The 24,853-nt window shown below is 36.6% G+C and overlaps 1 protein-coding gene across 3 annotated transcripts in view; it reads left to right on the top strand.

The window, feature by feature from the left end:
• Positions 1 to 24,853, top strand: part of LOC150082956 (RNA-binding protein 39-like) — a 411,944-nt gene that overhangs the window by 219,617 nt on the left and 167,474 nt on the right. For all 3 annotated transcript variants that reach the window (XM_090376936.1, XM_090376937.1, XM_090376935.1), the window contains one exon: positions 21,056 to 21,148. In XM_090376936.1, coding sequence (XP_090233062.1) covers positions 21,056 to 21,148 — 93 coding nt within the window. The remainder of the gene's footprint in view (positions 1 to 21,055; positions 21,149 to 24,853) is intronic.

Genomic DNA, 24,853 nt, shown 5'->3' with positions numbered 1-24,853 from the left:
ACATTAATCCCCAAAAGAGATATATCCTTTTGCCTAGAAATTGGAGTGTCCCCAAAGATAAGCATGAGATTGGTAACTCTCTAGGAGGCTTCAGCTAGTGTATAATCTTGCTACCTCTACTCAGCCAGGTAGTGACTGGAGGGAGTCCGAGTAGTGTGTATGCGGGGAGCATTGTCGAGGCCATGTTATGTAAAGGAACTGGGTATATTTTTACCATGTGTACGCCATATCCAAAAATTTCATTACTTCATACAGCATGGCCCACCCACTTTTTCTTACTATCGAATGCACAATGAATTGTCAAACTAATAGAGCAAGCTTATCTGCGAAAAGATCAAAACCTCCCAAACACTTCCCACTTCATTTCACAAATATACATGGTCTCAATTCTAATCTCAACAATGTCCATTTCCACTTGCAGTCTTCCAAACCCCATGTACTTTTCCTGACAGAATCTCAGTTATCGGTTGATTCAACTACTGCTCATCTCAGATGCCCAAATTATTCGCTGTATGATTCCTTTCGCCTCAAAGGTGGTACTTGTGCATATATCCATTCTGATATTCCCTGTCAGAGACTTGGCAATTTGGAATCTCCTCTCTTTGATCTTCTCTGGCTTAAAATCTCTCTACCTCATTGTGTCAAATTCATCTGTTTTCTCTACCGTTCTCCCAACTCCACTAATCACTTGGAGCTCTTTGACTTCCTTTCTTTGCAACTTGACTTTAGCATTAGCATTAGTAGAGGCATTTGATGCAAGAAAGCAAGCTTATGCAGCATCAGCCAAAAAAAAAAAAAAAAAACCCACTTCCACTTCACCCCTCTGTTCGTTCAAAATACCTGTCCAGCTGAGCCTTAAACTTATTTAGGCTATCAACCTCCACCACAAGGGATGGAAGTCTGTTCCACCAACCAACCACCCATTGGCTAAAGGCAAATTTCCGCACGTCTATCCTACATCTGTCTTTCCTCAATTTCAATTTCCTCTCAGGTGATTTTTCTGAGCTAGAGGAAGAATCCCATCAGCATTGAGCATGCTTAAACCATTCAAGGCTTTATACACCTCTATCAGATCACCTCGCTGGTGCCTAGTCTCCAGACACTGTAATTTGCAAAACTTAAGCCTTTCTTCGTAAGAGCACCCCTTTGTTCCATTCACTAATCTTGTTGCCCTTCTCTATACTCGTTCCAGCAGCTCTACATCCTTCTTGAAATGAGGCCTCCAGACCTGTATACAGTACTCTAGGTGTGGCCTGACCATTGCCTTATACAATGGAATAATCACCTCCTTATCCCTGCTGGAAAAATTCCTGTATATCATTGACAATACTCCATGAGCTACTCTTGCAGCCCGTTTGCACTGCTCAGAGAACTTCATATCTGCCTGCACAACCACCCCCAAGTCCCTTTCATTCTCTACCACTGTTAGTGTAGTACCACAGAGTTGATACGTTGCTCTGGGGTTGCTGTTTCCCATGTGTAGTACTTTACATTTGTCAATGTTAAACTTCATTTGCCACCTCTCAGCCCATCTGCTCAACCTTTCCAGATCCTGTTGCAGACTTTCTCCAGTCCAACTTTCCTAACGGTGAGGTAATTTTCCTTGGTGATTTTAATGTTGACAACTCCAGCTGGCTTCCTTTCTTCTAGTCACACTGACCCAGCTGGTCGTGATGCTGAGGCTTTTGCAATTACTAATGACCTTGCACAGATTGTTCATTTACCTACGGCGCCTCCGTAGCCAGGTGGGAAGGAGCAGCAGTGCATAGCACACGCTTCTTGATTAGACCGGGGTTCGAGCCCGTCACCACCAAATACGGAGAATGCGGAAAGGTCAGGGAATGACCACCGCATATCCCGGAGCAATATGGCCTTAGTTGCTAATGCTCCTAAAAAAAAAAAAAAAAAAAAAAAAAACCAAAAAAAAATCATTTACCTACAAGAATACCGGACAATCCTAATCCTACAGCCAATACGCTTGATCTTTTTCCCACAAACAACCCTTCTAAGTACGCGGTCGAAGTGAGAGGTCCTTTAGGCAGTTCAGATCACAACTTGGTGATTGCTCTTCTCCAATGGAACCTTTATCTCATGGCTGTTCCGAACCGCGTGTTGTTTGGCATTACAAGAATGCAAAATGGGATGACCTGCGAGACTTCTTCTTTTCCTTGGTCGGATTACTGTTTCAAAACTTCTGATGTCAACGTTTGCTCAGATCATGTCAGTGAAATTATTCACGTAGGAATGGAATCCTTTATCCCACACTCCACTTTAAAATCTCGTCCTTTATCTAAACCTTGGTTTTCCAATAAATGTGCTAAGGCTGTTCAAGAGAAGAATGTTGCATGTCATAATTGGCTTGTTTCTAATTCTCCAGCTTCATTTTCTGCCTACACCAAAGCTCGCAACAATTGTAAAGCAGTTATTAATCAATCAAAACAAGAGTTTGAACAGGCTAAGAGTAGAAAACTTGCTTCTTGCCCTAATGGTAGCCGAGCATTCTGGTCTCTTGCCAAAGCTATTGGCCGCAACTTTTGCCAATCTCTGCTCCCACCTCTGTCCAAACCACATGGTTCTGTTGTCCCTTCAGCAAAGGATAAAGCTGACCTGCTAGCATCCCAATTTTCTTTCAACTCATGTATTAATGATCTTGGTAAAACAATTCCCACCGTTCCCAACATGCTCCATTCAGTGCCCCCTGTGGTCTTCTGTCAAAAGGATGTCAGAAGGATTTTGACGAATCTTGATTCTAAGAAAGCTCCAGGTCCCGATGGTATTTCTCCACTTGTTCTCAAAACCTGTGCTCCTGAACTTACTCCTATTCTTTGCCACCTTTTTCACTTTCTTATTCCAAAGGTGTTTTTCCTTCTGCTTGGAAATTTGCTCATATCCAGCCAGTTCCTAAAAAGGGTGACAAATCCCTCCCATCCAGTTATCATCCCATTGCAATTACTTGTACTCCTTCTAAAGTAATGGAGAAATCAATTAACCGCCAACTCTTAAACTACCTAGAAACCTTCCCTCTGATCAACGATCGCCAGTATGGATTCCGTCAGTGTCGATCCACTGGTGATATTCTGGCTTAAAAGGTTCGGTGAAACACAAGTGGGCAACTCTTGACAACTCAAAGGCTTTCGAACGTGTTTGGCATAAAGGTCTTCTAAACAAGCTTCCATCTTATGGTTTGCCAACTGTTTTTAGTAATTGGTTATCCAGTTTTCTCTCTGATTGCTCACTGAGGGTGATGGTAGATGGCTCTCTGTCTTCTAACTTCTCCACTAATGCATGTGTCCCCGAAGGTTCAGTTCTTTCCCCCAATCTTTTCCTCTTGTATATTAATGACCTTCTTCCATTGACTGGAAATCCTATCCATAGTTTTTCCGATGATAGCACATTGCATTCCACTTTCCATTTTGAGAAACCTTGTACTGCTCAATCAGCTTCAATTTCTTGAAAATCTGCTACCAATTCCTTAAATGCCGATCTTCAGGTAATTCTCCAGTGGAGCAAAGACAACTTAGTTGATTTCAACCCTTCTAAAACTCAGTCTTGTCTTATATCTCGCAAAAAGGATTCTTCTGCTCCTATGCTTATCTTCAGTGACACTCCGATTTCTAGGCAAAATGATATATCTCTTTTGGGGATTACCCTGACTTCTAATCTCTCTTGGCACAAGCAGATTACAAATGTTGCTTCCTCTGTATCTAAAAAACTTGGTTTTCTCTTTCGCTCTTGGCATTACGTTTCTTCAAAACAGCTGCTCAATCTGTATAAATCGCAAATCTGCCCTGCCATGGAATATTGTTCCCACATCTGGGGTGGTGCCCCCAAAACCTCTCTTTTCCATTCCATTCTTCTCGATTCCATTCAGAAGAGAGCAGTTAGGCTAATTAATGATTCATCTTTAACGAAGTCTCTCCACTCACTGTCTCATAGACGTACTGTTTCTGCTGCATGCTTCTTCTGCAGATACTTCCATGGGCACTGTCCTTCTGAATTGGCTTCTATGATTCCTGCTCTCTCTTTCAAAACAGTCCGAACACATGCCGCCACCAGCCAACAACCATTTACTGTCCAACTCCAAACTCACAGAACCAACTTTTCATTTTCCTCGTTTATTCATTCAACTGCCGTTTTCTGGAACAACCTTCCTTCATACGTATTTCCTGAAAATTACAGTCTACAGAAGTTCAAGTCCATTGTCAACAAATATCTTCTTTTGTCTTCTCAACCTCCAACCCAAGCACGGTTCTAAGTACTATAGGTTTTAATACCTCTCGTGTTTGGGGTTTACATTAAAAAAAAAAAAAAATCAACCCCAGGGGCTCATATCTGATGAGTAGAGCCCATACTGATGAGTATGGGCTCTGAACCTCAAAAACACTAGAAGTGTTTGGGAGGTTTAGATCTTTTCGCAGATAAAATTACTCTATTAGTAAGCTTATGTAAGTACTGTAGGTTCTAATACCTCTCATTCGGTGGTTTTCATTAAAAAAATAAAAGATTATAGTTTAAAATAGAAATAGGAATGCACAAATAACTCATTTATGCAGTCCGTCTAAATTAGTGTGTATTGAATGGAAGGTGTTTAATACGTTACCTTCTATTTTAAAATCAGTGATTTCAATGAGCAGTGAATTTGCATAGACTTTTGTTTCGAAATTTGATAAAGTGCAATAGAAACCAACAAAATGTTAAAAATCGAAGAAAGTTGTTTTAACATTTTGTTGGTTTCTGTGTGAAAACTTTTCTTTGAAGGTTGAAGATTTTTCTTTCCTGTTTGAAGACTTTTCATTGATCTGCAAAGTATAAGGATGGCTTCTTGTCTGTAGAACATGGTCCTCACTGTAGCTGTTCTTCAATTTCAAACACTCACAATCGTGATCTAATTAGGAGTGATTAAGTTTAACTATATGCAAAATAGCTAGTGAAGTTGCTATTTTTTATGGGATCTGTCAATCAATTTGAACGTAAGATTTAGGAATGCAACATGTTTCTGCCAAGTTTGCGCCTCATATCCTCATTAATTGTCACAGAAATTGACGAGTTTTTGTATGTCAACATGCTGCTGGCTCATACTCTCTGCCACCATTCCAGCAGATCCACATATTCCCTAAACTATGGTATCCAGACCTGTATGCAATACTTGATATGTGGCTGACCATTGCCTTATACCAACGTTCCACAATCGTTTTCTCTTTGTGGCACACTTTAAGTTTTCCATGATACAACAAGGCACATCAAAATGTGGGCGCCTCCGTAGCCAGGTGGGAAGGAGCAGCAGTGCGTAGCACACGCTTCTTGATTAGACCGGGGTTCGAGCCCGTCACCACCAAATACGGAGGATGCGGAAAGGTCATTCAGGGAATAACCACCGCATATCCCGGAGCAATATGGCCTTAGTTGCTAATGCTCCTAAAAACCAAATAACAAACAAACAACATCAAAATGTTAATCCCACAAAAAGCATAGTTTATTTCAATGTTAATATAAATATTCTGTAAGTCATACAGAATCAATTCCAACAATCCAACAGAAATTGGCTTGTGCATATATTAACATTTTATGAACCCTAAATCACTACAAAAGCAAAGCAAAGCCAAAAAATCTATTAGTATTAAACCAAATAACTACGCATACCTTCAATGTGATACTTGTGCCTGCTTTGCTGAACACAGACTGCTGATGCGGGGCAGAATTTTTGACAATGCAAGCCTTATTTCTTCATCAATGGATCTGAGTCTCTCCGTGTTCGATGTTTTAATTTGTCAAGTCAAAAAGCCCAGTTTACACATATATGTAGTCAAAAATGGTAATAACACATTTATTGCCATCCCATTGACAACCAAAATGTGTCCAAACTGTACTTCACAATGTTTTAATCGGAATGTTCTGTCCTCCTTTAGATCTGTTAGTTCCTCTTGTACATTCATTGGAAGAGATTTATATCTGCAACAAATGGATCACGAACCTAGTCGAAATCTTCAATGTGTTCCCCAAAATGATCCTTGAACTTCTGCTGCAAGTTATCTAAATGTTCTTTAATGAAGTCCATCACCACTTTATTACCAGCAGCAAGCGACCATACAGTTGGAAACATCTCAGATGATCCATTTGCAATTTGTCGTATCCACAAATCCAGCTTATTCTGAAAGCCTTGAATCTTATCCATTCTCGTAAAAAGATTTTCGTTCCTGCCTTGCATTTTTCGGTTCAGCTCATTCAAGTGAACGAAAATATCGGAACGATATGCCAACTTAGTCACCCATTCATCATCTGCAAATAACTGTGCATATTCATGCCCCCTCAATGGTTAAAAATGTCTCATACAGAAGTACGGTGTTTGTCACTTTACCACGTGATAACCACCTTCTGTATGTAGCAGGAGTGTGGTGTGTTGAGATCCCATTTCTTGACACAAAACGGATAAAAGCTGTGAATTGAGGGGCTGCAATTTGATGAAGTTAACGACTTTTACTACTTCGTCCAGCACAAATTTCAGAGCAGATGGCAAAGACTTAGAAAATCATCAGCAGATCTGACTGCTATTGATTTTTTCCTTCATAATGTCTTCAGTGTCACTGGACATATCACTGACTTGGCAACTGAATTGTGTCAGCTGAGAGTGGAATTTTTGAAATTTCATTAGCAACTTCTGGGGCCTGGACTGTTTTCATCATCTCTTTACAAGCTGGCATTATTAAAGTTTCAGCTATTGTGTGTGGCTTTTTGGCCTTTACAATAAGTTTGGCTACTTTATAGCTAGCTTCCTCTGTACATTTTCCGAAACACGTACCGATGAAGTCACGAACATTGCCTCTTTTTTGTTTTGTTGCAACAACCGTCAAAAATAACTGATATCTTTGCATGCCAGAGAAGAATGCTTTGTTGAGAAATGTGGTTTCAGTTTAATAGGAACCATAGCAGCGTTGCTCCGCACATGAGACACTCTGGGATTGGGCATGTTTTTCACCACACCAGAAAAAACGAAAAGACAAATAATTATCACTATTCTGTCTACACACTAATTTTGTTTCTTTTTTTTCAGGCTTGTCACTTTCAGTACTTGCACTCAGGGATAAAATACCCATTACAAGAAACTTGTCCATTGATAAAAAAAGAAAATAGTAAAATTAACAATGTTATAGCTCGCGATTACAGTTTTCTGACTATTTCAGAGCACAGCTGTGAGGAAACTGAAAGTAATAGACGTGGGACCAGTACTCTTTGAACAGAAGGTGGGTGCATTAGCACAGGAACAAAGTAATAAAGTTGAAGTAGCATGGATAAACAGGGACAAAAATCAAAACAACCCAATAAAATAATAAAAGATGGGGGATGTTTTGCTAATCCTTACACTTTTAAGGAACAGCATGTACTATCTAACTTTAACAAGTGGCATCTTATTTCAGTCAGCACAGTGACAAAACAAGAAATATTGGAAGGGCAAACACACAAATAACCTTAGAAAGCAAGTGTTGTATACTCACATGAAAAATAATTTACTGTCCCACACGTACAACATTGTGTTTCAGTAAAAATGGCATATTGGGAAATATAACAATGAATAGCATTACAAACATATATAAAAACTATAATTGGGAGTAAATAATGTTAATTAATGTAAATACAGTTAATGTTAAATAATGTAAATACAGTTAATTTCTTACAATAGGTAAAAGTTCTCAGTTGTCAATTTCTCATCATAATACGTATAGTATTATTTATAAGTATACAGCTTCAGCAAAGTTCAGCACACCGATTGCAGAATACTCCCTTATACAACTGTATAATCACCTTATCTCTGCTGACAGAATTCCTGTATGTCATTGACAAAAACCCCATGAGCTGCTCTAGCAGCCTGTCTATACTGTTCATTAAACTTCATATCTGACTGCATAATCTCTTGGTCCTTTTCATTCTCTGCTGCCCATATGCATTATCTTCATTTGTCAATGTTAAACTTCTATTGCCACATCTCAGCCCATGTGCCTAATTTTTATAGATATTGTTGCAGTAGTATATTCTGATTACTATCATTAGCCAGCCTGCCAATATTTATATCATCAGCAAACTTAAGCCTGATATACCTTCATCAGTATTATTAATAAATATTGAAAGTCATCAGTATCTATTAAATATAGATGATTGTCATCAATATTTAGTATATATTGGAAACAACAATGGGCCCAACACTGAACCCTGGGGAACTCCACTAATAACATTAGTCCAAGAAGAACAGTGTCTATTGATAACCCCTCTGTCTTCTCCCACTTATTATCCATCCATTTATTTACAGCAAGCTTTTGTGGAACAGTGTCAAAAGCTTTACTGAAATCTAAATACAGCAGACTCTCGATTTACCGGGATCGGATTAACAGGGACACTTAAAGACTCCAAATTAAAAAAAAAAAAAAAAAAAAAATCATAAAATTCAAGTAATAACTAGAATAGGTATAAACAGATGTTTTGCGGCATTATAAGTCATCATTGGGAGATTAGCGTGCCTATTCTCTTGCAACCCCCGCTGTCTTCACACTAACTGCTCAAAAAAAAAAAGATACAAAATGTTTAGTTTGTTTTAGTGTGTCGCGTCGATTGTTGTGTTCCTTCGCACTGCAAAAGTGGGGTAATAATAGTGAGTTTTTGCCTTAAACTCTGTGAAGTTCTTTTCAGAAAATTTAATTTTGACTGTTATCATGGTGCTGACTAAGAGAATAAGTGACAGTGGTACTAGTAAATCTAGGCGCCTCCGTAGCCAGGTGGGAAGGAGCAGCAGTGCGTAGCACACACTTCTTGATTAAACCGGGGTTCGAGCCCGTCACCACCAAATACGGAGGATGCGGAAAAGGTCTGGGAATGACCCCCGCATATCCCGGAGCAATATGGCCTTAGTTGCTAATGCTCCTAAAAACCAAATCACACTAGTAAATCTATCAAGAAAAGGAAAGCGATCGAGTTGGATCAAAAAATTAAAATAATAAGAATGTATGAAAATGGCCAAGCATTAACAAGTATCGCACAGAATTCAGATTTGTCAGTGGCAACTGTGAACACAATAATAAGAGAGAAAAAGACAGAATATGAGAAGTGGTGAAACGATCGGCACCAATGAAGTCAACTATAATAACCAGGGCTACGAAATACATATCAATTTTTACGGTACAATAATATGCTTTTTCCTTCCTTTTACGTTTTCTTATGTGCCACTCTGGCTACTTCACTGCTGTACTCAGATAAAGTTTTTAATTGAACTAATTAAAATTATATAACTGTTTTTCTTCATTCCTCTGAGGATATTATGTAGTTTTTGTAATTTTGGCATATCAGGGATACAGTAGCAATATTTTATTAGTCATTTCCAAGTTACGTAAACTCGACTTATGTAAAAAGTCCTGGAACGTATCTCACATGTGTTGGAGATGCTATTTTTGGATTATCTGGGTTATCTTTTTTGGATTATCTTTTTTTTTAACCAAATATCCCGAAAAATTAAGAGTCTGCTGTATATTATATCAAAATCATTATTTGCCTCCAGTGCCCCTTTGTTACTGCATCATAGAAGCTAATCATATTGGCCAGACACGAACCCCCCCCTCCCCCAACAAATCCATGCTGTGGTTTCTGTGTAATTCCATTCCTGTTAGATGATGTCAAAATTATTGTCTGCATCTTGTTTCTTTGTTACTGCATCTTAGTATCCAATCATTATGGTCAGACAAGATTTCCACTTAAAAAAAAATTCATGCTCTAACTGCTGCATAATTGCATTCTTGTTTTTGTGATCCTGAATTATTTCTTTAACTAGTGACTTCATTATTTTCTATGGTACAAAAGTGAAGTTTACAAGTTTGGAATCACTCACTTCACTCTACGATCCCCCTCTCCCACACTTTTGGTGGGAGAAAAGTGAGGATATGTTGGGGATACATTTGCAAATTTGCAAATTGGGAAACTCCCCTGAATACAAGGATACTTTCATAATTATTGCTAAAGATTTTCTGACTCCTTTGCAGCCTCTTATTATAATCGAATAGATCCCATCTACCCCAGATTCCTTATTTACATTTAACTTCAATAATTTCTCTTCCACTTCTCAGTTATCACAAAATTATTTAGATCCCTGTGTAATATGATATACTTTTGGCATCCCCCATTTCTTAAAACTTCTCATATGTGAACATAGATGCAAAATGTCCATTCAGTTTGTCAGCAGCCTGAGCAGGATCAGCAGTTATACCATTCATATATAGAAAACCAATGCAATTTATCCCTTTCCTTTTGGTATTTACATAAGTAAAGAAGTCTTTTTTACTTTTCTTTGCATTCTTTTTCCAAAGACATCTCATAATCTGCCTTAGTTTGGCTAACCTCCTTTGTGACTTTATTGCAGACTAGTTTATATATATTTCATACATTTTTCTTCTCTTCTACAAGTCTCATTAGTTCATCCAGCATTCATATAGGTGTAAACTTTGAAGAGTCTCTCTCAGTCAGTATAAAAAACCCGGTAGCTTCTGCAATTGTATCCCTGTATGCTTTCCATTTAGAATTTGCCATTGGCATCTTCATCAGTTGGTTCCACTGAATAGAATTTAAAAATTATCTGTGACCAATGTAAATCCCACATCAATACAATGTGATCATGAGTCTTTTATCTGCATATTCTTGATGCATGAAGTGTTGCTGCTGATAATCACATCAAGAGGATTGCTTTTTCTTACTGTCTCTCTAATATACTTGTGTAGAAAATAGTCATCCAGTAAATCCAACATGGTGTTTCTGCAATGAGAGCAACTAACCCACGAGTTCCAGTCAATAACCAAAAAGATAAAATTGCTATTTGACTGTATAGTTGTTCATTATACACCTCTCAGTCATTAGACCTATAATACTTCTACCCTCATTTTTGTTTTCCCCGGTGCTTATGCCACACTAAGCTGACTCAACATTGCACTGGCCACTTCCATCGACTCGGTGCACTGCCTTAGATTCTGTGTGCTTCTTAACTGAGAGTATAACTTCTCCTTCCTGTCTTGTCCTGTCCTGTCCTGTCCGTCTTTCTTACACATTGTACTCCCCATATTCAATTCTACATCCACTATGTCTCCAATATCCCTGAAATATCTGTGTTTGATGTCTTAATCAGTACTTCAAATTCGCCAAATCTGTTCACTAACTTCTGGCATTAGTGTACACCCTTTTAATAACCCTGACACAGCCCATTTGCTTGTTCCATGAGCACTCCGAGCAGGCCTCGTAATCCTGACACCTTTCTTTCCAGCTTGCTTTATTATTTACTTGCTTAATTATTTACACCTCTGCTTGCACCTGCCATTATTCTTTAGTCCGTGTGCCCCCCAGGCTAGCAGCTTTTCAACCCACCTAACCTCAATAGCATCAGCAAATATTCTTGCAGCCCTTCGATTTAAGTGTATCCTATTGCTGTGAAAATGGTCTCTCCTGTTAACAAGCACTGATGACTCAGAAAAGTTCTACCCCATGAGCCTTAAAGTCCTTCTAGGGCTGAACAAGACTGATTATGTACTCCCTCCCAAATTTTAATCCTAACTCGTGACTTTTTTCAACATTGTCCTGTACTTGTTAAGTCAGTCTCCTAATCTTAATATCATTTGTACCAATGTACATCATCACCTTTTCTGTGCCTTTAAAAGATGACAACTGCTCTCTCTACAAGTTCCTTGAAATAGTCACCAACTAGGCACATCCTGTGGGTCACGCGTTCTGCCATATAGGATATCATTGTGCTGTGCAGCTGAATGCTTGATAGGTCCTTTTTTACTTTTTTATTCCTTTGAGAACATCAGCCTCTCATATAAGTCCATCAGAATGCTGAATTGGCACTTAATTTCTTCACACTCCTTGCAACAAAAGCATACATAAACATTCTCTTTGGCTATGTGCCATGTCCCATTTGAGATAGCTCTGCAAAAAAGAAAATAAAAAGCACACTGTGAATAACTTTGATTCACAAGAGAATTGCCATTGATGGCCATCTCCTGAGCAAAAGCATTTTCTTCACTACTTTGAAATTTTTTGCTTTGCTACCATGATTTTAGTGTGACTTTAATTTTAAAATACCACATACAACAAGAGATCGGAGTATAATAATGCTACCCTATTCTAGTGATGTGACAGCAATATGTACCATGTTATATTTCTATATAATATTTCTGTCATTTTAAATGCTTAACTAAATATAAAAATAAGCTAACCCCTGTTATTAGGACTTTCAAACTATTTATTTACTACAATTTAAAACACTGCGATTAACTACTACAGCGTGTGATATTACCATTATCTAGTTACAGGATTCATTGTTTGCACCACAAATAGCCTTATGTAATTGGAAAGTTATAAAAAATGACTCGTTATAAAAATGAATGCAATTATTTGCAACTGCTGAGCTGCTAATGGGCACTTCTCTACCAGTAAACCCACTGAGATCTTTATTAGCAGAGTTGATACAGATAAACTCGGTTATGAGTTGAACAGCTCTGGTAGGCCAACTTAGCTATGAACAAGCCATCCTTTTTATGCTCCTTTCATGATTTACCTTGATGAATGATTGCAACATACTGCAATCTTTGGCGTGCAGGGCTATTACCAATGCTTTATTTGTCATTTTAGGAAATAGAATTTATCACTGAAAACAAGATACATTCAGACTGAGCAGTAACATGTAAGTCTTGACACATAGCAGTAATCTTCTGGAAGAGTGGTACAAATAGGAACTGTTGCAGTCTCCAAACTTTACTCTTGCAACCAGCTGCCCAGTTCCTGCAGTCTCAGTAACACATTTCAGACAGGCTGTGGAATCCAGTTCATCCTGTTACATTCACCATGGTAAGTGAATTATCAATACAAACCTCTTGGATTGATAATTCCAATACTCTGTCCAAGCCACTTGTTTTCTGCAAAATACTTTAAAGAATGAACTAAAAATTCTACTTACTTTGTTGTTCAATTCTGAATTTGTTTTTATCATTTTACTTCAAATACAACTGAGGGAAGATGTGAATATAACAACATTTCCTGCCAACTTCTGTTATCAGACAAAAAGGGATTGTAGTTGGCTAACAAAGCATTTTCTCACTTATGAAGTGATCATTATACCCTGTGACAGATCTTAAAAAATAATACTTGGAATATACAGGTTCACAAAGAACATGTTTGTAGTTTATACCATCTGCATTGTCTGAAGAGGTGATTGTGAGCTTGACTGCTTGGCTGACTTCAATCCATATGTTACTCTTAGAGACTGACCTTCTCTAGCCTACTTTTACAAAGCTTCTGAATTCCTTGATCAAAAACCAGAGCTGATATGTAAATTATTTGCATTGATAATATCCCACCTGTAATACTTCTTTGTCAGCATCAATTTGCTCCCTGAAATAATTTCGACAGATTCTCGTAGGAAATACGTTCAAAAACTCATATGTGCTTAAAAAAGTTCTCATCACCCTCCGAAACCTAAAACCTGTAGTTGGTTTATTCATCTTTTCCATCTTTTTATCTATTTTTTTTTTTTTTTTTTTAAATTTTTATCTAGAACATTCAGGAGATTTCTAGAGAATTCGGGTACTTTCTAAAACATTCAAGAATGTTCTGCAACATTCTAGAATATTGTTGTGTGGAAGAAGGCTCATGATGTTTCTGGAAGTTTCTAGAACTTTTGACAGAGTTCTCTAGAAACATTGTGAGCCTTCTAGAAACTTCTCTATTAGTATATATATGAGTGGGTTCCACACCAAGCAAGCATTTTCATATTTCAAAAAGTGTATGTGTTTCAGAGAGTGAGTAGTGAACAAGTGTGTGTATTAGCGTAAATCGTGAATTGCAATTAAATGAGAAATAAAAATCTAAAACTTCTTAATCGTGTTCTTATGTGCATGTACCTCAACCATACATGAAATGTTTCACATTCTTGCCAAAATAAGCATATCTTTTTGTTACATTTGCAGAGAAGTGGTATTAAAATTGCAGTGGAAGTCACTGTCACAATTTGTGAGAAAAGCCTATGAACTCTATTTTGGATTGTGACAGTCGAGCAAAGGATTGCACTACAAGGTAAAAAAAAAATGGCCAGACCGTTCAGAATCTACACCAGGCCAGAAAATTTTAGCACATCCTCCTTTGGCGGATAAGTAAAAAAATCTGTTTACCTCCATTGCCCATTGAGCTAGGTTTGATTAAAATATTTGTGAAAGCAGTGAACAAAAAAGAGAAGGATTTTCCTGTTTGTGGCAAAAGTTTCCTCAAATCAGTGAGGCCAAAATAAAAGAGGAATTTTTATGGGTTCTCATGGATCATGGCATCAGCAGTGGAATCTTCTTGAAAAGGATGACTAAGTGTGTTTTTATAGGAAGAGGCAATCTAACATAATGGCCTATTACTCCATGGATGGTGCTGTGGTTTATTGTAATAATGTCCAAGAAATAATGAAAGAGATATCTGGAACATGTCTTCGAGCGGTGGAGGCTTTTCATTGATTCATCCAATGTCAGTTTGAAAGCAGTTTTACCCCATAATGAAAGTAAGTATCCATGTATACTAGGGGTGGCCAACTTAATTTGTGATGCGATCTACTTTTTTCCTTAAAATGTCCCCCGATCTACCATCTCAAAAATTTCATTGCACAAGGTTAAAAAAGTTAATGAACACACATTGAAAAATGTTGTTTATAAATTTTAAAATTCAATACAATTCAGAATTCTTATTTTAAATTCATACATATTTAAAATTTTAATTTATGCAAAGTTTGTGTTTTCATGTCATCTGCCAAGTATCAAAATCTGGGATATACTGTGATAAAGCCAACCGTAAAGAATCTTCTGTATACAAGTCTGTAAGAGCACAGCGATTCTTCGTCTTTGTTTGTTTCAAATACGAAAAGACCGATTCACATAGATATGTGGAACCAAAACAGAAATTTAAAAGTTCACTGCATTTTTTTACATTTGGGTACTTTTCTCGGCAAACATATTTCCAAAACTCTTTTTCTGATGATCTGGCTTTTAGGAAGATATCAATGTAATAATTTTATTTTCAAGTAATATTTTCTCCATGTGAAAAATTGCAGCGATTTTTTTTTTTTTTTTTTTTCTGCAATTTGTTTTGTATCTAAGTCAACATTAAATGGATAAGAAATATATTGAACAATGTCTTCAATTGTTTTAAAATCACTGAATCTGGTTTCAAAATTGTCCATAACATTCTCAATTTCAGAAACATATTTCTCACTATTAAATGCAAAAACAGGATATTTTTGCAAATGATCTTGCATATTTGCAAAATGGTCGAATTTTTTTTCTTTGAGATCCTTAGCCATTGCCAAAAATTGATATTTATATGCAGAAATACTACTAATCATGTCACCCACATTTTTATGTTTTCCTTATAATTCCAAAAGTCAGATCACTTAATTTACTGGTAAAATCTGCCAAAAAAGCCAGATCACACAATCACTCCGTATCTTGTAGTTGCTGATAATCATCTCCACTTTAATTTCATTCAGCAAATTTCGAAATCTTTGTAGAAACTTACTCCAACTCAGCCACCTCACATCTGTGTGTAATATCAGATCTGGTTCTTTTTCATCAAGTTGCATTTTGAAAAGCCTCCTTTGAAGAGATTGTCCTCTGATGGAATTCACGATTTTGAAAGCACTGTCCATAACCCTTTTAGTATTTAATCTTTTGCTGGCTAACACTTGTTGGTGGATGATACAGTGGTAACTCAAAAAATCTGGCAATTCATCATCCTTTTGGCACAATGCGATGAATCCGTTAAGATGCCCCGTCATTGCTTTAGCTCCATCTGTTGTTACTGATATGAGCTTACATAGTGGTAATTTAATTTTTTCAATAAAATGTTTGAATAAGTTAAAGATATCAAGACCTCTAGTTCTTTCTTCTAGTTCGTTCTCTCTAGTGGCAGAATCATCGAAAACCATACGAATAAAAATGAGCAACTGAGCTGTATCACTGACATCTGTAGATTCCTCTAGTTGTAAAGAAAAGGATACATGATTAGCAATATGAGCACGCAATTGTTTGCTCACATTTTTACTCATTTTTTTGATGCGTCGCATCACAGTGTTTCGAGATAATTTCAGATCTTGAAGAGCACTTTTAATTTCATTTTTGTTCTTAAAATTTTCAAAAAGAGAATCTGTTATTTCTAAAAATGCATTTTTGATGAATTGACCATCAGAAAATGATTTGTATTATTTTGCAAGAAGATGACTCACTTTAAATGATGCTACAGTTACTGCTTTAGATTGTAATTAGGTGTCACGAAGAAATTTTGTTGTGCGAATAATCTGGATTTAAGTTCTTCTAATTCAGCGGAAAATCCAATTGGTATTTACCGTGGAGTGCGTGAAGTGCCTTTCTAAATTTCCTTTTTTGGGTATAGCCATGGAAGCATTGCAAATCAAACAGCTACATTTTTCTTTCACCATTACAAAAAATTATTCTAATTCCCACTCTTGATGAAAATGATATGTTTTACTCTTTTTCGTAGTATTCATTTTAAATCAAAAGATATTAAATTAACATACAAGTACTGTTCAGTTATTAAATCAGCAAAAGCAATGCTTACCCGATTAAAACACTTTGCGTTGCGCAAACCGGAAAAATATTCTGTCTGAACAGCTAATGTTAGGAAAATTGATGAAGAGGATTCCCGAATGAGGAAGTTGTTTCCAAAATAACCGGACAAACACACCACCATTTATTACTGATTCTTATAAGGATATAACCAAACAGTTTTGAATGCCTTTGTGATATTTCTCTAATGCTATTTCTGGAGGTTATGATCATAAAACAATAAAAACAATTTGAACTTTCCAGTATATTGGGCTTTTCTGTTAGTGCAATCTAATTATAAACTGGTAGTAAACTCAATTTTATTGCATTTGCAATAATACCGACAGCTGAAATTCTGTGGTATTTTATGTTATTATGGTGAAATGTGTTTCTCCTTCAATGAAATCTTCAATCATGCAAAAAAAAATAAATAAATAAAATAAATTTTCAAAATCTGCCCTTCATTCCTATTTTTGAAGCTTTGTAAAAAAAAGAAATAAAAAAAATAAAAATAACGTGCTGGTATCGAAACCCGCTGCGCGGTATAAAATTTTGGTAGTATACCTGACCGCCAAATCGAGGGATGATTCTATATTTAAAATTCGTCGTGATCGACTCGTTGGCCACCCCTGATCTATACCATTGGCCTGTGCAGTTCACATGAAGGAAACGTTTGAGAACCTACAGGTTCTTCTGCAAAAAAATATGCTATCAAGAATAGAAATGGGGTTTGCTCACTGGGTTGCAAGGTGCATACACTGATTACTGCTGCTTTTTATGGGAGCAGGACAGCTGAGCAAAGAATTGTCAATATGGGATAAAAAGTGGCCAGACCGTTCAGAAACTACACCAGGCCAAAAAAATGTAGCACACTCTCCTTCGGTGTATAAGTCAAAAACCTGTTTACCTCCATTGCACATCAAGCTAGGTTTGATAAAAATATTTGTGAAAGTGATGGACAAAAAAGAAAAGGATTTTCCTGTTTGAGGCAAAAGTTTCCTCGAATCAGTGAGGCCATGATGAAAGAGGGAATTTTTGCAGATCCTGCTATTCCAAGATGAGGAATTCACTAAACAATTGGTGCCTCCGTACCAGGTGGGCAGGAGCAGCAGTTCGTAGCACACACTTCTTGATTAGACTGGGGTTCGAGCCCATGACCACCAAATACGGTGGATGCGGAAAAGTCAGGGAATGACCATCGCATATCCCTGGAGCAATATGGCCTTAGTTGCTTAATGCTCCTAAAAAAAAAAAAAATAAAATAACAACAACTAAAAAATTAAATGCTACAGAATTAAGAGCCTTAGAAGGCATTTGAAAACGCCTGCCAGAACTTTTAAGGCAATGAGAAATCACAAATTTACAGTGAAATTGTGGATGAGCTAATTTTGGCATACAGAGAGTTGGGATGCAACATGTTGTTAAAGCTTCATTTCTACATTCCCATTTAGACTTTTTCCCTGAAAACTTAGGAGCGGTCTATGATGAACACGGTAAAAGGTTTCAACAAGAAATTTCTCAAATTGAAAAAAGATACCAGGCAAATGGATTCCAAATATGTTGAAAGACTACTGTTCATGTAATCTCATATGGGAGACACCAGTAGACACCAGTTTGAGGTGTTTTGTTTTCAAATAAACATTTTTGTAAATAGAATAGGGTTAATAGACTCATTGTTCAATGTTTATTACTGTATGTAACATTTCCTTAAAATGTATAAAAAATTTTTTACTAGAAACTTAGTTTTTAAATTTAATCCCTCCTCGCTTAAAATTGGTGGGTGTTACAGCAATATGATTGCCATATTTGAATTCAGCAATGTGAAATCTACAAGAATCACCCTGAATTTTAACAGGGAGTGAAAATAATTTTTTTTTTTTTTTTTCTGCTCCCTGTTAAATTGGAAATCTTCCAGTGATATCTTCCAACTTTCTGTAATCCTTATTGCTGATGAAGTTCTTAAATCTGATCATGATCCAATGTTTGCAACTATTTTTTTGGATAATCAAAGCTCATCCAAAACACACAGCAGAGAAGACAATTCATTATTCATTATTCGGATATTGTTGGAATAGCAGAGACATGGTGTCACACAGATATAAGGAATGCAGAACTGCAATTTGGGGAGTACAATGTGTACAGAAAGGATAGACAGGATAGAAAGGGAGGAGGTATTATGCTGTTAATTAAGAAAAACATAAAATCAGAAGAAGTGCACCCAGTTGATATAGATGAACAGTGCACTGTTGAGTCAGTTTGGTGTGACATAAGCACTGCGAAAGCAAAAAAAAGAGCATGATATGTTATAGGCCTAATGACTTTAATGAGTACAACGAACAATTGTACAGAAAAATAGTGGGCTAGTAAATCAGAATGTCTTATAATGGGGAATTTTAATTTCCCAGATATTGACTGGAACATGTGGGTTGGTCAGTCGCACACTAGCAAGACTTTTGTAGATTTATTGGATGATTGTTTTCTGCAGCAGCATGTTCAAGAGGCAGCCACAGAGAGAGTAATACTCTTGGTCTGGTTATCAGCAGTGACCATTCGTGTATTAAGAATTTGCAGATAAAGGAACCACTAGGTGGCAGTGATCACAGTGTACTGATGTGGGATTTACTTAAAGATATAATTACCATCAGGGGTAAAAGAAAGGGTTTTTGCTTCCGTAAAGGTGAGTACAGTGGTCTCAGAAAGTTTTTAAATTCTGTACAGTGGGATAAACTGACGATGTTACCAACAGTAAATTCTAAGTGGAACGCATTCAAGGAATTAATTTTTTTTTTTTTTTTTGGCTTGTGCAGCATAAGCCTCAGGCTTCCTTGCACCATATGGCTAATAATAATAATAATAATAATAATTTGACATCCATTTAGGCCTAAATCTTGAACAATATTTCTTTGTTGGTATGAAAAGCCTAGTAGCCTCCAAGATTAATTCTTTGAATGCTTCCCATTTTGAATTTGCTATTGATAACATCATCAGTTGGTCCCACCGTATAGAATTTAATTACTGTCTCAGACCACCATAGTCACCTTTATTAAAACAAAAACCCTTCCCTTTACCACTTGTGGTAGTTATCTCTTTGAGTAAATCCCACTTCAGCACACTGTGATCACACCACCTAGTGGTTCCTTTATCTGCCAATTCTTAATGCATGAAGAATCACTACTGATAATCAGATCAAGTTTCCTTGATCACTTCTGAACTAGAATCACTTCTAGTTGCCTCCCAAACTGCTACTGTAGAAAACAATCATCCAATAAATCCACAAAAGCCTTGCTAGTGTGTGAGTGACCAACCCACAAATTCTAGTCAATCTCTGGGAAATTAAAATCATCCCCCACTATAAGACACTCTGATTTACTGGCCCACTCTATTTCTCTGCATAATTGCTCATTATACTCATCAGAGTCATTCAGCCTATAACTTACTCTTACTCTCATTTTCCCTTTCCCAGTGTTTACGTTACACCGAACAGACTCAACATTGCACTGTCCACCCATGTCAACTGGATGCACTTCCTTAGATTTTTTGTTTCTTAAATAACAGCATAATCCCTTCTCCCTTCCTACCCTTTCTGTACACATTGTACTCCCCAAATTCCAATTCTGCACTGTTTATGTGTGTGTGACACCACGTCTCTGATATCTCAACAATATCTGCTTTTGATGTCTTGACTAGCAATTCAAGCTCATCAAATTTATTAACTATACTTCTAGCATTGGCATACATGCAAGTATGCATGCACCTGTTTCTACTCTTAGTTACCCTAATACAACCCATGTATTTACTTGTTCCACTATGACTCCCAACAGTCTGGAAATCCCCATTGCCTTGCTTTCCAGGCTGCCGCTCAATTGCATTTCAATAGAAGCAGTGCAAGAATCACTTTCACCTCTGCTAGCAGCTACTGTTAATCTATTAGTCCTTGTATCCTCCCCAACTTTTCCGACCCACCTAACTCTGCCTCGATAGCATCGGCAAATATTCTTGCATCCTTTCTATTTAAGTGTATCCCATCCCTGTAGAAGCAGTCTTTCCTGTTAACAAGCAGTCCTTTCTATTTAAGTGTATCCCATCCCTGTAGAAACAGTCTGTTAACAAGCATCTCCTGACTGATAGCCAAGGGGGCACAATTAACATGTGAAAGTGAATTAATTTCATCTACCTTTACGACAATGATGATAATTACTTACTTCCAGAAGTACACAGCATCAAACATTTATAATTAGTAGCATAGTTGCTTATAAATGTCATCCACTCTTTATGCAGCAAAGCTTTAGAAAAAAGATTTCTTGTTTGGACTATATAAGTTATACTGGAAAGAAATAAACTTGTCTAAAATTGGTATTGTTCTTGTATATCATAGAAATAAAATACTGAACACAGTGAGTTTTATATAGGTACTTTACTTTGTTTTTGTTTTTTATAACTAGGTTCGTGATCTTCGCATTATAATGGATAATAAAACAAGGCGTTCTAAAGGTATTGCTTATGTTGAGTTTGCTGATGCCAGATCTGTGTCTCTGGTGAGTGGATGATTCCTGAACTAAACATATAAATATAAATTTTTATAATTTTTTAATTGTTATTTGGTTTTTAGGAACATTAGCAACTAAGGCCATATTGCTCCGGGGATATACGGTGGTTATTCCCTGACCTTTCCGCATCCTCCGTATTTGGTGGGCACGGGCTCGAACCCCGGTCTAATCAAGAAGCGTGTGCTATGCACTGCTTCCCCTGCCCACCTGGCTACTGAGGCCCCCTTTTTTTTTTTTAATTATTCCACTAATTATAAATAAACAGTTTGCCTTACAAAATGCGTTATTGTTATTATTACACTGTTCCACTAGCCGTGGGAAAGTGAAACATACCACTATTTCTTTAATAAGTTATTTACAGATAACTGAAGTATGAATGTTTATATTTTAATGCTTTATTTTTTTTATTATACACAATAAAAAAAATACTCATTGGCATTTTATTTCTTCAATTTTTGCATATAGAAAGAATGGTGAGCACTAGTCCAGCTCAAAACTGATATCTTTGTAATTTATTGAGGATTTTTGTCTGTTGAAAGTAGTTCCTTACGTAAATGATGCATGTATTGAATTGTTTTTATTCAGCAACAGGTAACTATCTTTTAATACTTCCTGTATTTTTTTTTTTTTTTTTTAACAGCTCAAAGCAGAAAATTAATGCTATCATTTATCTTTAGTTGTTAACCAAATGAGATGCAATTTATATAGGACAATTTTTTTATATATATATTGAGTACTTTGGATATGCAAGAAAGAAAGGTACACGTGAAAAAAAAAAAAAAAGAGAGAGAGAGAGAATAAAATTGTCTTCATTTTACTACAGTATCAGGACAAAAAAATCAAGGCAATTGAAAATAGTAGAATAAGTGGCTAACCAGGTTTTGTGAATAGCTGGAATGAAAGTTCATGATTGTGTCTGAACTGCAGTTAATTCTCATATTGTGAGCTCTGGCAACCTTGGAATATTAGACAAGCCAATGAACATAATAAAACTTTATGCAATGCACCACCAAAACTTTATGCATCTGTCTGCTCTGTTATTAGTAGAGACTTCCTAATCTGTATCTCTTCCTTTGACATATGTTTGCTCAAACTTTCATTATTCTAATCTCTCTGATTCATTTTCTCTCTCTTTATGATGATCCAACCTTGCAATAAAATTGAAGTTAAAATCAAATGCTTCTCTTCATGGAAATATTGGGGAGAATCCTTTTTGTATTGGTTTTAATTATTTAAAATTTCCCAATAATGTATAAATATAGTGCAAGCGCATCAGAAGTGATTAAATGATTTCCAATAATTAAATGATTTTTAATCATCAGAAATATCTAAGATGCATTTAGGGCTAAAGCCTCAAGCTGCGATCAAATTTAGACTATGTATATATTAAGTGCAATAGCATCATTAATACACAGCCATTTCTGAATAAACAGAATATTTATAAGGCGGCATCGTTTTAAGTTATATCTCATATTGTGAATACCTTCACAACGAGTTGCCATGATATTGCACTACTTCGAATAAGTAACAGTTCACCTAAGGAGAAGACTAATGTTACTTATTCTCAGATAGTTACCACCACTCAGATGGCACCATTTCAGGGCTATCTGTCCCTTCTTCGGTAGGTGAGTGGGTGGGTAGGTACCCAAGTGATGCAATGATGGCAAAACAGTTATGAAGTGTAATTCCACAATATGAGAGATTCCTGATGGTGTATGATGTATTTAGACTAAGATGCATTTAGGGCTAAAGCCTCAAGCTGTGAGCAAATTTAGACTATGTATATATTAAGTGCAATAGCATCATTAATACATAGCCATTTCTGAATAAACAGAATATTTATAAGGCGGCATTGTTTTAAATTATATCTCATATTGTGAATAAAATTCTGTTTATTCAGAAATGGCTGTGTACAAAACTATGTATATATTAAGTGCTATTGCACTTAATATATACATAGTCTAAATTTGCTCACAGCTTGAGGCTTTAGCCCCAAATGCATCTTAGTCTAAATACATCATACACCATCAGGCATCTCTCATATTTGTGGAGTTAAGCTTCATAACTGTTTTGCCATCATTGCATCACTTGGGTACCTACCCACCCACCGAAGAAGGGCCAAATAGCCTTGAAACGGTGCCGTCTGGGTGGCGGTACCTATCTGAGAATAAGTAACATTAGTCTTCTCCTTAGGTGAAGTGTTACTTATTCGAAGTAGTGCAATATCATGGCAACTCGTTGTGAAGGTATTCACAATATGAGATATAACTTAAAACGATGCCGCCTTATAAATATTCTGTTTATTCAGAAATGGCTGTGTATTAATGATGCTATTGCACTTAATATATACATAGTCATCAGAAATTATTAAATCTTTACAATAATTAAATGATTTTTCTTGAAGATTTTATTCATAACACTGAGTGTTTTATCATTCTTTATTTGTACCAACCCAGTTTTGATATCAGTAATGGCACATGTTCTCCGATGTTTGTCATACAGTGATGGGAGGTGAGGCCACCACTTGTAAGTTTGAAATATTGATGGAGAGATGATATACAGCTCACACTTGTGAGTCAAGTGTAGTGAATTTCAGAGAAGTTTGGTCATTCTGTGTCAGCAAATTCCTTGCTTACACCTTCATTTTGGCACGGACTGTTAGTAACACTAGATATAACCCTCCATGTGCAAGATACAGAAATGCTATAAATGACATTATGATAACTATCCAGATGTGAACCATGGGCAGGGGTTGAGGTGAGTTATCCCCCCACAAAGTAATGGACAAACCTGTGTAACATTAAGCTCTGTGACATTTACTGGATGGTGAATAAATAGCATTGCCAGGTATAATACCACCACTTTGCTTAACAGAAGCTTAGTGTCCAAAACCACATTTGGTCTTCAGAGCAAAATTCTGCTTTTCCCACCTGTGCACTAGGAGTCCTATCTTTAGGGTTCATAGTGGTGAGATGTAGTGTTTCTTATATTTTAATGACAGCTTTAAAATGGTTTTCAGAAGTTGGTCTCTGGATAGTCCAGATGACACCTATTAATGCCCTAGGAAACATCTGGATCAGCTGACAAATATTCTTGTCTTCTCTGTGCCTGTTGTGATGGAGAGAAGTTCAAATAGTACGCATGCAAGGGGGGGGGGGGCTTCTGAGACCATCTATGTCAAAGAGTTGTGTAAACCTTGCTATTTTATATGTCATATATAAATATATTATCACTTTATACATGTTTCCCTTCAACTTTTAGTTCATTTACGTTAATGCACAAATAATAAAACTAATGTAACAAGATTATCTGCAAAAAGAACTGAACCTCTCCAAAAAAATCAATTTCAATTTTCTACATGTCAAGTGAGGCCAGAATTGATCCATTCAAACATTTTTGCTTGTAGCTGTCTTTCTACCTATCCATTATGTCTGTTTCAGTTTCATTTTTATATACAGGGTTGTTAAAATTAAACTATCCCTATGTAGAGGGCTCTGTGGCGAGTTTCTAAGGCTTGTACTGAAAAGAAATTTGGACAACAGGTACAATAAGGAATGCACTCACCATTTATTGGAAAAAAAAAAATTAGTTACAAAATTTGTTACTCTGTGGCGCTGTGGCAATACAAATCATTTGAACAGCACTACAATTGTTTAATGTGTCCTCCATTTTGGTCAACAGCAGTTTCCATTC

Source organism: Mastigoproctus giganteus, chromosome 7 (assembly GCF_048544385.1).
Source record: "Mastigoproctus giganteus isolate SK-2022 chromosome 7, ASM4854438v1, whole genome shotgun sequence".
Classification (NCBI taxonomy): domain Eukaryota; kingdom Metazoa; phylum Arthropoda; class Arachnida; order Uropygi; family Thelyphonidae; genus Mastigoproctus; species Mastigoproctus giganteus.
Note: the sequence above shows the minus strand (reverse complement) of the source record. Positions and strands in the feature narration are given on the sequence as shown.